Source organism: Ambystoma mexicanum, chromosome 4q, assembly GCF_040938575.1.
Source record: "Ambystoma mexicanum isolate Mex_15411 chromosome 4q, UKY_AmexF1_1, whole genome shotgun sequence".
NCBI classification, from domain to species: Eukaryota; Metazoa; Chordata; class Amphibia; order Caudata; family Ambystomatidae; genus Ambystoma; species Ambystoma mexicanum.
This window is the reverse complement of record NC_090928.1, coordinates 395,209,847-395,225,540: the sequence shown is the minus strand read 5'-3', so window position 1 is coordinate 395,225,540 and position 15,694 is coordinate 395,209,847. Positions and strand designations below refer to the sequence as shown.

The window sequence follows — 15,694 nt, the reverse complement described above, 5'->3', positions numbered from 1 at the left end:
GGACATGTGGAGTAGTAAGGGCCATGCATTGAAAACATGTGAGAGAAAAGTGTCAAATTGTAATATTTTCTACGTCAAAGAAACAATATTAGGGTGAATGGTGTATTTTTGCAAATCAGGTATAATTTACATGGATTTTACAACAATAGTAAAATGTGCTTGCTTTCTTTGCAAATACAGTCTACCATCGTACATTTTGAACAGTCGGGACAGAAATTACAACCCTAAGTGTTTTAGCAGAAGTTTCCCAGTGAAATCATCCTGTTGATTCAGTACCTTCTCCCTTTCTGTGATGCTAACAATTTAAATATTCCATTAGCGGGTCCTTTTTCCTAGATTTACTATCTATACATGCATTCATTATATTGCCAGATATTCTCCTGGCCAGTCCATTCTGCTTCCTGTGTCATCTTCGTTGAATGAGTGTGATGATGCGCTTGTGGGTTGTTTTGATCTGTTGTCCAAACGTTTACGTTTGCACAAATGGTGCCATCTTTCATGTCTTCTAGTTCTGTCTTCCAATCCGTTGAATAGCTTTTCCTTTTCAGGAGTGATGGTGTTTGGGGAACTGGTGAACAATTACTTTTTTGGGCACAGTGGTATTTATGACGAGCATTGTGTAAAAATGAAATCTTTAAACATAGTTTTGCTTTACAAGCATGTTGGGGAAAGTTTGGAATTGAAAACGTTATGTACTCCCCTTGCACACTACTGCATTATAATAATTGAGTAGATACTGCAAACTGCCCTGTTCAAACAAACGTTTCTAGTGTGTGAGAGGTGAGGCTTTGGCCTTTACTGCGCATGTCTTTGTGATGAAGGCTCTTTGCTTAGGCTGTAGGAATGCTCGCCTTCATAACACACGTTTCTAGTGTGTGAGAGGTGAGGCTTTGGCCTTTACTGCGCATGTCTTTGTGATGAAGGCTCTTTGCTTAGTCTGTAGGAATGCTCGCCTTCATAACACACGTTTCTAGTGTGTGAGAGGTGAGGCTTTGGCCTTTACTGCGCATGTCTTTGTGATGAAGGCTCTTTGCTTAGTCTGTAGGATGCTCGCCTTCATAACACACGTTTCTAGTGTGTGAGAGGTGAGGCTTTGGCCTTTACTGCGCATGTCTTTGTGATGAAGGCTCTTTGCTTAGTCTGTAGGATGCTCGCCTTCATAACACACGTTTCTAGTGTGTGAGAGGTGAGGCTTTGGCCTTTACTGCGCATGTCTTTGTGATGAAGGCTCTTTGCTTAGTCTGTAGGAATGCTCGCCTTCATAACACACGTTTCTAGTGTGTGAGAGGTGAGGCTTTGGCCTTTACTGCGCATGTCTTTGTGATGAAGGCTCTTTGCTTAGTCTGTAGGATGCTCGCCTTCATAACACACGTTTCTAGTGTGTGAGAGGTGAGGCTTTGGCCTTTACTGCGCATGTCTTTGTGATGAAGGCTCTTTGCTTAGTCTGTAGGAATGCTCGCCTTCATAACACACGTTTCTAGTGTGTGAGAGGTGAGGCTTTGGCCTTTACTGCGCATGTCTTTGTGATGAAGGCTCTTTGCTTAGTCTGTAGGAATGCTCGCCTTCATAACACACGTTTCTAGTGTGTGAGAGGTGAGGCTTTGGCCTTTACTGCGCATGTCTTTGTGATGAAGGCTCTTTGCTTAGTCTGTAGGATGCTCGCCTTCATAACACACGTTTCTAGTGTGTGAGAGGTGAGGCTTTGGCCTTTACTGCGCATGTCTTTGTGATGAAGGCTCTTTGCTTAGTCTGTAGGATGCTCGCCTTCATAACACACGTTTCTAGTGTGTGAGAGGTGAGGCTTTGGCCTTTACTGCGCATGTCTTTGTGATGAAGGCTCTTTGCTTAGTCTGTAGGAATGCTCGCCTTCATAACACACGTTTCTAGTGTGTGAGAGGTGAGGCTTTGGCCTTTACTGCGCATGTCTTTGTGATGAAGGCTCTTTGCTTAGTCTGTAGGAATGCTCGCCTTCATATTCCTCACTTCCCATGTCTTTGCCTTTTGGCAAATATAAGCGTGTTTTAGGCTCCCACTTTTTTGCGGAAAAGCGGCTTTAGTACTTGGAAGTCATCATACTGTAAGCGTTCTCACCTATCTCCGGGCGTGTGTGAATCCTTGAGGAACATATTCAATTTCACTAAATGTATCACATTATGTTGTTCTCCCTGAAAACACTGCCTAACATGTAAGAATGGAGCTGGTATCAAAGACTTGTTTAGTGGGGCTTTCTTCCCTGCTTGCAACATTGTCTCGGTGTGATTCTTTGTCCTGTCTTGACCACCTCATCCATCGAAATGCATGTGTTCCTTTGGCAATAAGAGATCGGTGCATGGAAGGAGGGATAGGGGTCTCTCACTTGCACCAAAGTCTGTACTGTTGTTGATTTGTGTTGTCCTGTTGTTCGCTTTCTACTAATAAATTGGTCACCAATCCACCAGAATAGTCAGTGGTAATTTATTCTACGACAAATATGACAGCCAATCTTTGACACGTGATCGCCCATTTAAAGAATTATTATTTCCCCATATGGGGAAATGTTGCTTAAAGTACTAACCTTCTTTCTGTGAGGTTTATACACTCCGGTGTCAATGGCATCCAGTAGAACAGCCATATATGTCACAAGCATTATATCTTCTTTTGGTAAAGTGAATGAAACATTATAAAGTAACATTCGTGGCATCAGGACAGGCATGGCCACTACCCTGTGAGGAAGTACTTTAAGCAAACAGTCTGTGCTTTTTTGGTGCATGACAACAATGATTTATCTTTATAGACTCACAGGCAAATATGTACCTACATTGTAACCATTTAGATTGCACATGGTTCGCACCCGCGTGGCCTTGTGATGCATGCACCCTTCAGGGTCTAGCTCAGAAATCACAGACAGTGGCAACCTTCTGTAAATGTCATAGATGATTCATTTCCAGACTCATGTATAAGTTCATTATTACTTTGCTTTGCCTGGAGGTACTACTATGCAAAGCATATTGTCCCTTTGCTAGTTTCGAAGAAAAATATTTCTTATAAACCAATCACCAGGAGTGAAATCGCAAATAGCGGTCCATTTATGTCGATGACATCTGACTGTCTAGCATCCATGCAATTGGGCATGTGCAAGCATGGCCGAGAATATTGGAATATCATCAGATTTGAAAACGAACACAAACATATCAGATGTATTCCCCTTTGGGAAATATCTACCAAATTAAGTGGGTATATTTCTTTCAAATGTGCGTTTAGCATCTCGAGAACGAGTTAGCATTTTGCAGCAAACATTATCCATCAAGATAATTCCCTCACTCTGCTACAGTTCCTTAATGAGAAGCACAGATCTGCTAAAGAAGATGACAAATATCAAAGCTTAGACACAAAGCTCCTATTAAAACAGGCAGCTATGCCTCATGCACCGTACATTTGCCCGTAAAATGCTACCATTTTCGAGGACAGTTACATTGGATATTAAATTACTACTGTCTGAAGACACAGAACCTCTAAGTCGCAGTTGCTTACTTTGAAAAGGCCTAAATCTCGGTGATATCTGCACTTTAAATTCTGCATTCCTACTTGCAGGCCAACATCCAGCAGCTGAATGTCAATGGCAACCTACTTTCTTCAAGTGCATCTTTGGCAGTAGCGCTTAAAGATGAAATCCATGCAATGCATGGCACTTAATGGCAGAAGAAACCAACACTGAAAATGTCAGCGCTGCACAGCGAACAATAAAGGATACATTGGGCCTCATTACGAGTTTGGAGGTATTTCAGTGGAAAATCCTCTGAAATACCACCAAACGGATTTACAGTTACCACCACTTGGTCAGGCGGAATTTCCGCCTGATTAAAAGTGGTGGTAGCGGAGTAAATACCCATTCATTTAGGGTCCATTGGACCCAATGAGACTTTTTTGGTGGAATTACCACTGCGGAATTACCACCACGGTAATTCCACCGATTCTGCCGATTTGTTGGAGTTGAGTGGCAAGATTTACCTCCAGGGTTTTGCTGCAGGTAAATCTTCCACTCAAAGCCAAAACTCATAATTTTGCGTAATGGTAAAATTGGAGGTAACTAAGTTACCTCCAATTTTACCACTTACTGCCATACTCCTAATGAGGCCCATTACCTTTTCTCTTGCTTGAATTGTGGACATATTGAGCTATTTCAGGATACTTAATTAAATTTGTGTTTGGTTTGTTTTATTGAAAATGAATGGAAAAGTGAAAAATACACCTTTTGTCTGACCCTCTGAATATTTTGAACCATAATAAAGATGTACACAAATTTTTCCTATTTTGGCGGTGTTTGGGCCACAAATTATGTTTGTACAATTTCATGCTTTCTTTATAGAATGATAGCATTTCCTGTGGAGGATAGGTTTCACCTTAGGAAATGCGAAAGTGCTTTGTCTAATATCATTTGAGCCATAGCACAGATAAGCATGAGATATTACAAATACCATTTTTGGCCTAGTCCCCCAAAACAGGATAATGTCATGCAAATCCGTGTTACGGTGCAAACGATAGAAAGGGAAAAGAAAAGGTTGTAATTTTCACATTTCTATTTACTTTCCCATAGGGAAAATGTCAATATTTTGCTCAAACGCACAGCCCGCCCAAACCGCTGGATGGATTTGCGCTTAATGTGAAACAAGTTGGACACAAAATGCTTGAAGGAAATCCTTTGATGATTTGGAGTAAAATCGTCCAGTAGTTTTAAAAAAAATGTATTTGGCATAGAGCAGGGTGCCCCTCTGCAAAACAAATAGGTTTTATCGCCCAATGATGCATTGCCGGTGCCAAGGATTTTTATTTCTGAAAATCCACTATTACGCAGTTCGAGATTCAAGATCTTGATTTGTTGGAAACTGCTCTAAAATGGTTCCTAGTGACTGTTTCGACAGTCAAAGTTTCAACTGACAAAGGTTCAGACACAAAAGTGTCGGGGAAAAAAAGTTTAGAATTGTTTATTTTTTTGTATTTTTATTTTCATGGGGGGGGTCACCCCCGGTTTTTTTAAACACTTATTTAACTATACTTAATTAAAATAAACCCTTTAATATTAAAAAAAATAAATTCTAAACTTTTTTTTCGGTACTTTTGTTTCGTAACTTTTGTTATTCGAAACTATTGATTCGAAACTTTGCCTGGACACCCTCTAAAATGATATAAATTGTGTAAGTAGGTGAGTTTCAAGGCTAGGGAGCATGTGGGCAGGGTAAGAAAGGATGGTTGGTGAAGGCTTGAGGCTTGGGGATAGTTGTGACTGGGTTAAGGTCTTGATCATGTGAAAGGGGGGCAGGTGTGACCCTTCTGAGCCTGGAGCAGGAGGCCATACAAAACAAAACTCAAAACTAGCCCTTCCCCAGGTATGCAACGTGGGAATTGGGGGGTCTGCCAGAACCTGAAAAATACCCCCCTTGTGCCAGTTGACAACATTGATGCCACTCATGTGCTCTCAATGCCACCCGGTACAACTGCTGGCCACAGTTCTCTTTTTGTTTTTTTCATAACCGCAACTCTCAGAATCCCCTTTGGGGCAGCCTAGAAAACCCAGAGTGGATCGAAACAAGAGAGAACAAAGAAAAAACACCACACAGACAGAAACCAGCACCACAACCTAGCAGCAGCCAGCAACACAAAGGAACAGAAACCACACCTATAGCTCAAAACATCGAATTGTCTGCCCACAGCAGGCACGGGAAACATCAGACTGTTAGCAGAACCATGCTGGTAACGGGGGGTGGGTTTAAAGGGGCTTTTTAAGCCTCCCAGCTAAGTAGCCCTCATTCTTAGGGAAAGGGAGGCACCAATTGGTGCGGGAGATCAGGTGAGCACTGCAACAAATGGGGAAGGGAGAAAGACACTGCATGCACAGTCCTGCAGTATAAAAACAGAAAGCAGCAGAGGCAGAGTGTGGGTTGTATGGGTGAGGTCGCAGTTGGAGATGAAGAGGGACAAGAGACCAGGCGGAGGAAGGATGGCAGAGCGGAGTGTGGTAAAGGTGAAATTTGAAAAGGTGAGGTATTTGAGAGAGAGTGGTATCAGTGGTGTATAGCGTAGTGTACTGTAGTGCAGGAAGTGGGGGAGGGGAGTTTAGGAGCTGAGAGCGAAGAGAAGGATTGAAGATAGTGCAAGAGATAATAGTAGAGTAGTGACTGTTGTAGTTAATGTGAGAGGGAGGGAGTGTTTGGAGTGGTGAGGCTAGTAGAGAGGGGTGTAGAAGTGGGGTGCAAGGAGTAGGGTGTACTAGAGAAGTGGGGAGGGGTGACAGTAGTGAGAGCAGGTATAGTGTAGGGGAGCACTCACTCTTCCTTGTCACAGTTCCCCACTACCCCAAGCTCCCTCTTCCTCATCATTCTTCCCTGCTACCTCACCTCACTCTTCCTTGTCACAATCCCCCACTAACCCCACCTCACACTTCTACATCACAGTCCCCTCCTACCCCACCTCACTCTTCTTCATCACAGTACACCACTACATTCACCTCCCTCTTCCCCATCACAGTCCCCCACTACCTCACCTCATTCTTCCTCATCACAGTTTCCCACTAAACATACCTCAGTCTTCCTCATCTAGTAATCACGTGCATTACCTACACATCCATCTTCCTCATCCCAGTACCTAAAATCCTACCTTTACCATCAGCCCCCTCTTCCTCATCATAGTACACAATAGTAATCATGTCATTATCCCTACATCCCTCTTCCTCCTCTTAGTACCCAATGGTAATCTTAGCTTTACCCCCAAATTGCTCTTCTTTGCAGAGTCCCCCTCTACTCCCATCTCACTCTTCCTCATCACAGTCCACAACTACTCCACTTTACTCTTGCTATTCACAGTCCCCCACTAACATCAGCTCACTCTTCCACATCAGAGTACCTCAATAGTAATCATATTTACTACCCCCACATCTCCCTTCCTCGCCCCAGTATACCATTAGTAATCCATTCTTAACTGGTGGACACAAATAAAATGCATTCTTGATAAACCCGATGTTGCATAGCTGGAGAACAGATATTAATAACAAATGATATGACATCAGTGGTATTATCAGTAAAAAGCAAGAATTACAAGTGGTAGGAAGTATAGCATGACAAAACCCTTGAAATTCAGTGGCACATCTTTAGTTACTGGACAGTTAAGGTGAATACGTTCAGTGCAACAAAACCCTTGAAATTCAGTGAAATTACGTTAGTTGAAGTGACGTTAAGGTGCTGATTTCATTCAATTAAACCCCTGAACTTCAGCAGGTGTTGGAAGCTACGCCACCTTAACTGTGAGGCCCCCACTGCACAGCCTCTAAGCACACTGATCACATCACAAATTACATCACTGATGACATCACATATGATATCATTTGGAACATGTCAGATGCCATCAGTGAAATCACACGGGACACCACCTAGGTTCTCCTTAATGACCTGACAGGTAAGATCCAGCCATCAGAAAAAGTATTGTATCTATATTTGTTCTATGTAAAGTGCTTAGGTGTAACACATCGTTATCATTATTTGGCTCTATTTGAAGGTATAGAGTACATTCTAGCATAAATGCAACATGCCATGTCTTTTATGAAGGTCCAAAAAACATCTGTCACACCTTCCCTGCAATGTCTGGCCTCCATACAATGGCAATGGCAGTCCCATATTGAAACCTCTCTGGGTCTACTGGCACCCCCCTCTGCACCATGTGTCCACAATATGCGTGGACAATCTTTTTTACATTTCTGGTGTTGAGCATACTATGTCTTTGTCTGTGAATGAAATAGTCATGTTTAGTCTGCTCATAATATAATGTCCCAATATGTTTACAGGTGTCTGTCGAGAGTAAAGCAAAGGTAGTGATAAGTTGTGATCTCCTGTAGATAGTGAGATATTATCCATAAAAGGAACCACTTCTGGAGCCCCAAAGAATCCTTGAGTGTTCATAGCATCGCCTGACAACTTAAGTGTTCCTTCCCTAATACATGACCTAGTCGCCCGAGTGTCAACAAGAAAGGAAAACGTTTTGTCACCTAACGCCACCCCTATGTGAGGTTCCTCCGCAGGGTTGGGCACAAATGACAGGATGGGACACATCAAGTTCGTCTGTGGGCTGTCCTATTGGGGGTACATGGATAACCTGTTCCCTGTAACAGGGCTGTTCCCCTTCATTGTAACTCCTCCCAGTCGTCGGACGGGTACTGTTGCTACTGTGTCCACCTGTGCCGATGCGCTGTCCTCTTGTATCTGTGTCAGTTCTTGTGTGCCCCCCTAATATGTGGTGCTTGTAAATATTGCAGTATCAGTGCTGCCATCTGTGGTACTTGTATCTGTGCTTGTGGTTGCACGGATGAAGGTGGCTGTGCTTGTGCTTGTAGCATCTGTTGATATGTACCCTGTATCTGCCCTTGTGTCTGTTGATCCTGTACATAATAATCTTCTTGGCCTTCCCTGTTCTCCCCAGTTCTGTTGTATCCCTCTAAATTGGCATGCCCGAGAAATGTGTCCTAGCTTGCCACAAGCCCAGCACTCTGGTGGCTCCCTCCATTGCCCTGCAAGCCCCCCTGAAATGTCCCCTGGATTCTGCTGCATCTGCTGTCCATATCCCCAAAACCCTCCTGAAAATCCTCCTAGATTGTGATGCATCTGTGGCCTGAAGCCATTCCCCTTTTCTAAACCTCCCCTTCCTCGGAATCCCTGCTGTGAGCTGCCCTGCCCAATGTACCCTCCTTCCATGGTTGGTACAAACTTTTGTGGTTGTTGATACTGCAGCTATGCCTGTGGGGTGGGGCTGGGTATAACCGCCCTTTCCATCGCGTACTTCGATAGCTTTCGTTGCACTTGTTTGACTTCATCTCCCTTCTCTCTTCCGATATTTTGCTTAACATTCTCCTGCCATAATCTACAATGATGTACTATTGTGAGCTATATTTCTGGCCATCCCTTCGCTTCCATCCCCACCAATTTCTTCAAACTCTTCTGTACTGGCTCTGGCAATCCCTGCACTAAAATATGATAAAATATTGCAATTGTTTTATTCCAAGGCGCTCAGGTTTTGAGGCGCCAAAGCTCTTGAATCTCCTGAATGTACTGCACCAGATCTTTATCTTCCCTCATCTTCCTTGACTTAATTGCCCCAATGGCTGATGTGTCTGGGTTTTGTATTCATAATGCTTGCCCTACAGCTGCCCTGCAGTTTGCAAATGGCGCCCCATCGTGATCTGTCTTCTGCGTTGTCACCCCCGGGAACTCCACCCTCTTCCATATGTCATCAGCTGCATCACTTAATATCGATACTAATAGTCCCTTTATGTCACCCACTGCAAGTCTGTGATCAGCTGTTATCTTTTCCATCTCATAAATCCATTTCCCAGCTCCTGCGCTCAATGATGATAACCTACACTTCACATGCTTTTTGTCTGTGTGCTTCCATGGCACGTACTGAGGTATCACCCCTCCTCTCTCTAATAAAGGCATCTGTGAATATGCCTTCAACTCCTCAGGTGTCCTTTGATACAGTCTGATTTGTCGAGGCCCCCTCTCGTCCTCAATGTCTGTACATATATCTACTGGTTCCAATGTGGGCACTCTCCTGTTATCGTCATAGGCTCTGGACAATCATCCTCTCAAGCAGGCTATGGCTGCCTCCCCCCTACTTCGTCATGGGAGATGCCTTAGTCTATTAACATATTTGTTGTGTGTGGTGCAAAGGATGTTTGGATGCTGTGTCTGCTCATCTGAATCGGCCCCTTCCTTCTCCCTGCCCGTGGGTCCTAAATTCTCATGAGGCCCACTTGTCTGTCCCCGTGGACTGTGACTGGCCCTGTTCCCCCCTCAAGTCACCGTTCTATTTGTCATCATTTTCAGATCCTATGTCAATGTTGCTACAAAAATCATCAGCAAAACTAAGCCACCTTGATGTCAAGTCAGGCTTCATGCTAAGATCGATGTCCACTAAATCATATTTGCTGCCTCCTGCTGAAGCCCCTAGGCCTGCTCCTCTTCCTTCTGTCATGCTCCTGCCTTGTGAGTTTGTGCTGTCTGGTTCTGTTCGTCTGTCTTCCTCCTGTTTATTCCTTTCCCTATCCACTGCCGCCTGTGTCTTCACCACCCATTCGCTCGCTTGTCCTCCTCCCTGCACACTCATTCTTTCACCAGTCTGGACAACTGCTTCTTCCTCTGCTCCTTTCTGCTAACTAGCGCTTTTCTGGCTCTGCTATCTCTCTCTGTCTCTACCCCTTTTCCAGTTCTATCTACCATTTTCCGCCTCATCTCCCTTTCTGCTCTCTTCCTTTCCTTGAGATCCTTCTCTATTTTTTCTCCTCTCTCCCTTTCCAAATGTTCCTTCTCTTCTTCCCTCCTTCGCTCCCTGTCTTCCTGCTTCAGTTCTCTCTCTTCATCTCTCTCTGTCCTCGCGTTCCAACCTCACTTCCCTGTCCTTCTCCCTTCTATCCACCTCTTCCGTTAGTTCTTCCCAGTCTGTCATGTCACTGACTCTCTTCAGGTTTTCTATCACCTCAGTCACCCCTTACGCCTCCCCTTTTGTCTTCCCTTGAAGCTTTAAGTGTACCTGCGCAGCTATCCATTCATTCATGCTTATGCTCTCGAACTCCTCCTTTGCGCGCTGCTGCACCACACTGCTCACCCCTGCATTACTAGCTGGTTGTCCTGCGCCTTTCTGCTTGTCATCGTTAGTGTATGGTGGTCACTTATACGTTGGATTTGAATACCCCTCTTCTGCCCTTAGTTCCTCATTGGATACATTCTCTGTTCATCATCTGTGTCATCAGATACTACACTTGGTGGGGCATCCACTGACGCATCGCAGCATCCCCCTCCCCCTCCTGGAACATGCGCCACAACTCAAACATGGCGATGCGTTTGGTCAATTTCCTCCCCTTGTAAGTACCCTGTGTGTCAACAGTGATTGCTGCACGTCTTTCGAGAAACTTCCACAAGGTGGCCATGATTTTGTTAATTTGCCTTCTGTATTTTTGGACCATTTTATGCTATATTTACATATTTTTCCTTGTAAGGCGGAAGTGTCCCAAACAAATGCTGAAGGGGAGTAATCCCCCCACTGTTACCTCGATACATTCCAATACCTTTTACCTGACCTCAAGTCAAGGATTTCGATAATCCGCTGTTCAGGGATAAAAGTTACAATGCAATGATAGTACTTTCCAGTTTCTATGAGCCCCTCCGGTTCCACAATTTATCAGGCGTGCTCTACGCACCGCCCCTTCTTCACAATCGCTACCTCCTCAGGCACACAACCACAATCCTGCGCATTTGCCTTCCGTGCACCGCCACTTGTTCACCTCGTCTGCCAATCCCTACTCACTACGACCATTCTAAACTATGCTATAACACTACTGAACTTCACCAATACCCAACAATACTGAACAATACTCCACAATACTCAATACCCTCCCTCACACCCACAGTTGCTGTCGCACTGGATCAATATATTCCGTGCTGTGCTGGTGCTGCTCTGCTGCTGGATCCGCGCCAAGGCGCTCGCCTCCCCGTCCTGGTCTGCCTGGACAACTCACTGATCATGGGCAGGATGATTTCCAAGGGGCTCCTGTCAACCTGTAAACGGGCATGCATTTTCCTGCCTTTCTTGAAACATGCGAGGGTCCTGCAGCCTCTCAGATTTGGCGGCGAAGGAGTCGACCTGGTGCCGGGCTGGCACAGCCAACCATCCTCTGGCTACCAACTTGTTGGGGACAAACTCCCAGGTAGGTTTGAGGGCTACTGGGAGTTTGTGGACTCTTGGAAGCCCCAAAACCTTCCACCAAAAGGAACATAGACCGAGCCAGACAGCAAGTTCACACTGCGGTTTATTACAGCAAAGCCGACAGGGATCAGTACAAGGATAGAAGAAGTCTTAGGACCACTCAACATCTCCTGGCTCGCAGGGCAGTTTTGTCCTAAAGTTGTGTCATAGTGATGTCACAACCTGGGCCCCTCCCCAGAAAACCTATTTCACTACTGGATTGGGTACTGAGTAATAGTTAACCTGTAGTGGACACTATACATGTCAGTCTACTGGCTCTCACATGTCAGGGGACTGGCTCAGTCTATTCCCAAATTGTTATCTCTAACAATGTTGCAGTGTAAGGGTCTTACCATTGGTTCTTGACCACTGCTACCCACCCCTCGGAGTCTGAACTGTGATTGGCTAGAGCTGACCTCCCCGAGCCTAGGATCTGCAAAGATTCTCAGCTCTTAGCGTACCTTCTCAAGGTAATAAGAATGACTATGCATCTGTATTGTAACTCTTGTGTACCACCATAGACTATGGGGGTGCTCGTTCATCTCGTGCAACACTTGTCCGACATTGTAACATCTTTTTTGCAAGCTTCTGTCTGGCAGTGTGAGATCGGCTTTCTTTCACAGCTCGGGTTTCTGCTCATTGTCTGAGTTGGCCGGGTCACGTGTTCGAAGACCATGATTTGGAGCTTCTGCAGCTCTGAATTATGAATAATTTTTTGCATTTATTGCAGCTGGTGTTACTGTCATTCAGGGAATGGAATGCCATTCATATCTAGTGGCCTTGGCAGCGGGTCCTGTCTCCCACGTTTGCTCTCGTCCAACCTGAATTTACGTCAGCTCAGCTCTTGCTGGGAGGTTTATGGCCTGCTGTAATTTTCCTAAACCATTATGCGGTTCCTATTCTATATTCTTCATATGTTAGTCATACTTGGCTCTGTCAGGTCCCATAGGTGCTCCTGCAGCTCCATAGGGTTATTTGCACATAGGCATCTGCAAGCTTTATTCAGGATCTCTTGCTTCTGTACACTCATGTTCTTCATGTAGTTGAGTGTGTGTTTGTGTCCCGATGTGTGGATGGCATGTGTTCTTCCTGTCTAATGCTGTTAAGTCATGGGGCCTCATTACACGGTAGGAGGTAACCATGCCGCTATTAGCGGCATGGCTACTCCCTTACTGCATACCGGGTCCAGGTAGGCGGTATGGGGACTTACCAGGTCATTCCGACCCTGGAGGACTCGGTAAGTCCCCATGCCAAATACCATTCCCCATTCCCATTCGAGCCCCCATAGGTCTCAATGGAATGGGGAAGGAGCTAATAACGGTACTGCAATTTGCGGTACCGTTATTAGCTCTGAAGTCCTTTAGCGGGTCCCGTCCTTAACACCTGGTCAGACCAGGCGTTAAGGACGGGACCCGCTGAGGGACCTCGTAGTAGGGCGCTAATGGATTACCGGCACCGGTGCCCTTACCAGTACTGGTAATCCCTTAGCGCCTACTGTGTAATGAGGCCCATGCTGTCTCTAATGACATCAGTGGCTTTGGCTTCTCAGTGCTTTAGTCAATTCTGTCAATTGAGGTCTCTTTAGTTGCAGCCTGAGGCTCTTCGTCCACTCTGGGGAAGATTTGTACCGCACCTCGTCTGTAGAGCTGGCTGAGTGGGTACCTCTCGACATACTGATGGATCATTGGAGCACTGGGAATTGGTCAGAAATAGTATGGCCATTCATGGTATCTCCTGGCATTTTTCCGTGCCATGTACCTTATAAGAGAGGGAGAAAGGGGTGAATTTCCCCATCATTCTTCAGAAATGGAAGAAGAAATAAAATAGAATAGAAGGCGGTGAGATCTTGACGCCAGTCCAATTCTTAAAGAATGAATAAGACCAAGCGACAAAATACAGGGGCAATGGGAAACAAGCAATGTTTTCCCAATGAGAGAAATGACTCAAGAAATACCTAAAGTAACACAAGAAGAGAAAAGATGTGATGCAGAAAGTATTGGAGAGAGCAGATAACAAGGGGGGTCCTGGGAGACTCTCTGCCAGACATGAGTCCTCGTTACAAGAGCCTTACCCAGAGTCTTTAGCTCACTATCTTTCACAGAGAAGAAATATCCCAAACATATCAGTCTTTGTCCTGCCCTGGGGCAGTCCAGCACCGAAATGCTAGGCAATTCTGATTGATAAGATATATCAGCAGATGAGGCAGAACAGCGAGTATGGGACTCAAGGGAGTGGCAAACGATCCGTGATACCTAAACTACGGGATGAGGAGGAAAACATTTTCAGTGATGAACACAGAGCAATATTTTTGAGTAGATTACATTGACTTCCCAAGCCAATAGCGTGACAGGAGGTCGCTATAGCCTTGCAAAAGGAGCTAGATAACTGCTAACTCAGAACAAAGAATCACCGTGGATGAATAAAACATTATAAATTTATTAAACAGGAAGACATTTTTGTGCCATAATCTGGCATATATGCATACATTAAATCTGCATTGTGAAGGATTAGTATACAGTGGTGACAGTCTATTTTATGTGTTGTTTTATATCACAACACATTGACGTTGTCGACACTTAAGTTTGTGTTTCTGGTTCGGTTGATAGCTGACAAGGGCAGAAGCTGATAGAGATGGAAAAGCGCTGCACTGAAAATACCGAACTGTCTTCAGGACTTGGAGGTCGAGTTCAGTTGCGCAACCGACAGCAGTGACACAGCTCTTTTTCCTGTCTCACGTACAGATCGTCCCCCCCCGGCCGCTAACTCCAGCAGCCGCTATTCACTCAAACAGCCATGGCGCCTATCAACGTCCACACGGACGACATCTCACTCATTCATCCGGTCTGAACTCGACCTCCAAGTGAGTAGGTTAAGGTTGTTAACAGAACGAAGACGAATGGACGATTATCCCTGCATTGGGTAAACGAATAATGGGGTCCAATTATTGGAGGGGGTTCTCACATTTCCCCTTGCTAGAGAAGGGTGGAGCGAGATAGCAATATATTCCATGGCCTCAGATGGATAAGGGTAACTTAATATTCAAGCTACCTAGCTTGACTTCGGTGTCTGGGAAGTGGATATACGAATTAGATAAAATGACAGGGGGAAATAAGTTATCCATAGGGGACATAAAAGGTCTATTGGCAGCTATTCTTGGAGAGAGAGCTGATGATATTTGGAGACAAGTGGGATATGCGGTTGTGACTGCACAGAACACAGCGCATGATGGAGCGCCATTTAATAATTGCAGAGCAGACGGTTGGAGAGCTCTCAGGGTGCAGTATCCTGATACATCAGATATGGGTACAATTATGACATACAAAAGGAAAGAAAATGAAGATCCTATTTCCTATATTCAGGAGTTTACGGCTGGGCATAGACTAAGAACAATCAGAGTGGTAATACCCCATCCGAATGGCCCATTTCAGCATTTGCATATCGACTAAATCGATATGCTACAGGCATGTAACGGATATAGGTGTAACGCTCACCTGATTCCCGCAGAGGCGCCGGTCTTGACTGGGCGAATACCGTATCTTCAAAGGTGATGTGTAACACACGATTGGCTCTTTGACTCGAAGAGTAAGATGTCTGCAGATAGAAAATATGGGATTAATGAACTGGGGTTATTGGGTGTCTCTCTCTTCTTCCCCTTCTCTTCTCCTGTAGAACCCCAAAGGTTAACGCTCTCACCTTAGGTAAGTGAACGCCGAGCTCTCCATCTGCCTCGGGGCAGGGTGCCGTAACCAGTTTCTTCACTGGATAAGGGTGCAGGCCTCTTGACCTCAGAGGACTGCTGTCCGTCGTTTACTGTACGAACGGTAAGTTCCGAGTATTTCAAATGTCTTTAAAAGTCTTTTGTAATGATGTCTCTTGTTTTGCAGGGTTCCGGCGATGGCGGATGACGGGCTGAAGTGAGTTGAGGATGGAACCC

The 15,694-nt window shown here is 45.0% G+C and overlaps 1 protein-coding gene across 1 annotated transcript in view; it reads right to left on the bottom strand.

Annotated features, from left to right (window-relative positions):
- RYR2 (ryanodine receptor 2) overlaps positions 1 to 15,694 on the bottom strand; it is a 3,854,281-nt gene that overhangs the window by 3,085,962 nt on the left and 752,625 nt on the right. The window contains exon 5 of the mRNA XM_069607971.1: positions 9,769 to 9,776. Coding sequence (XP_069464072.1) covers positions 9,769 to 9,776 — 8 coding nt within the window. The remainder of the gene's footprint in view (positions 1 to 9,768; positions 9,777 to 15,694) is intronic.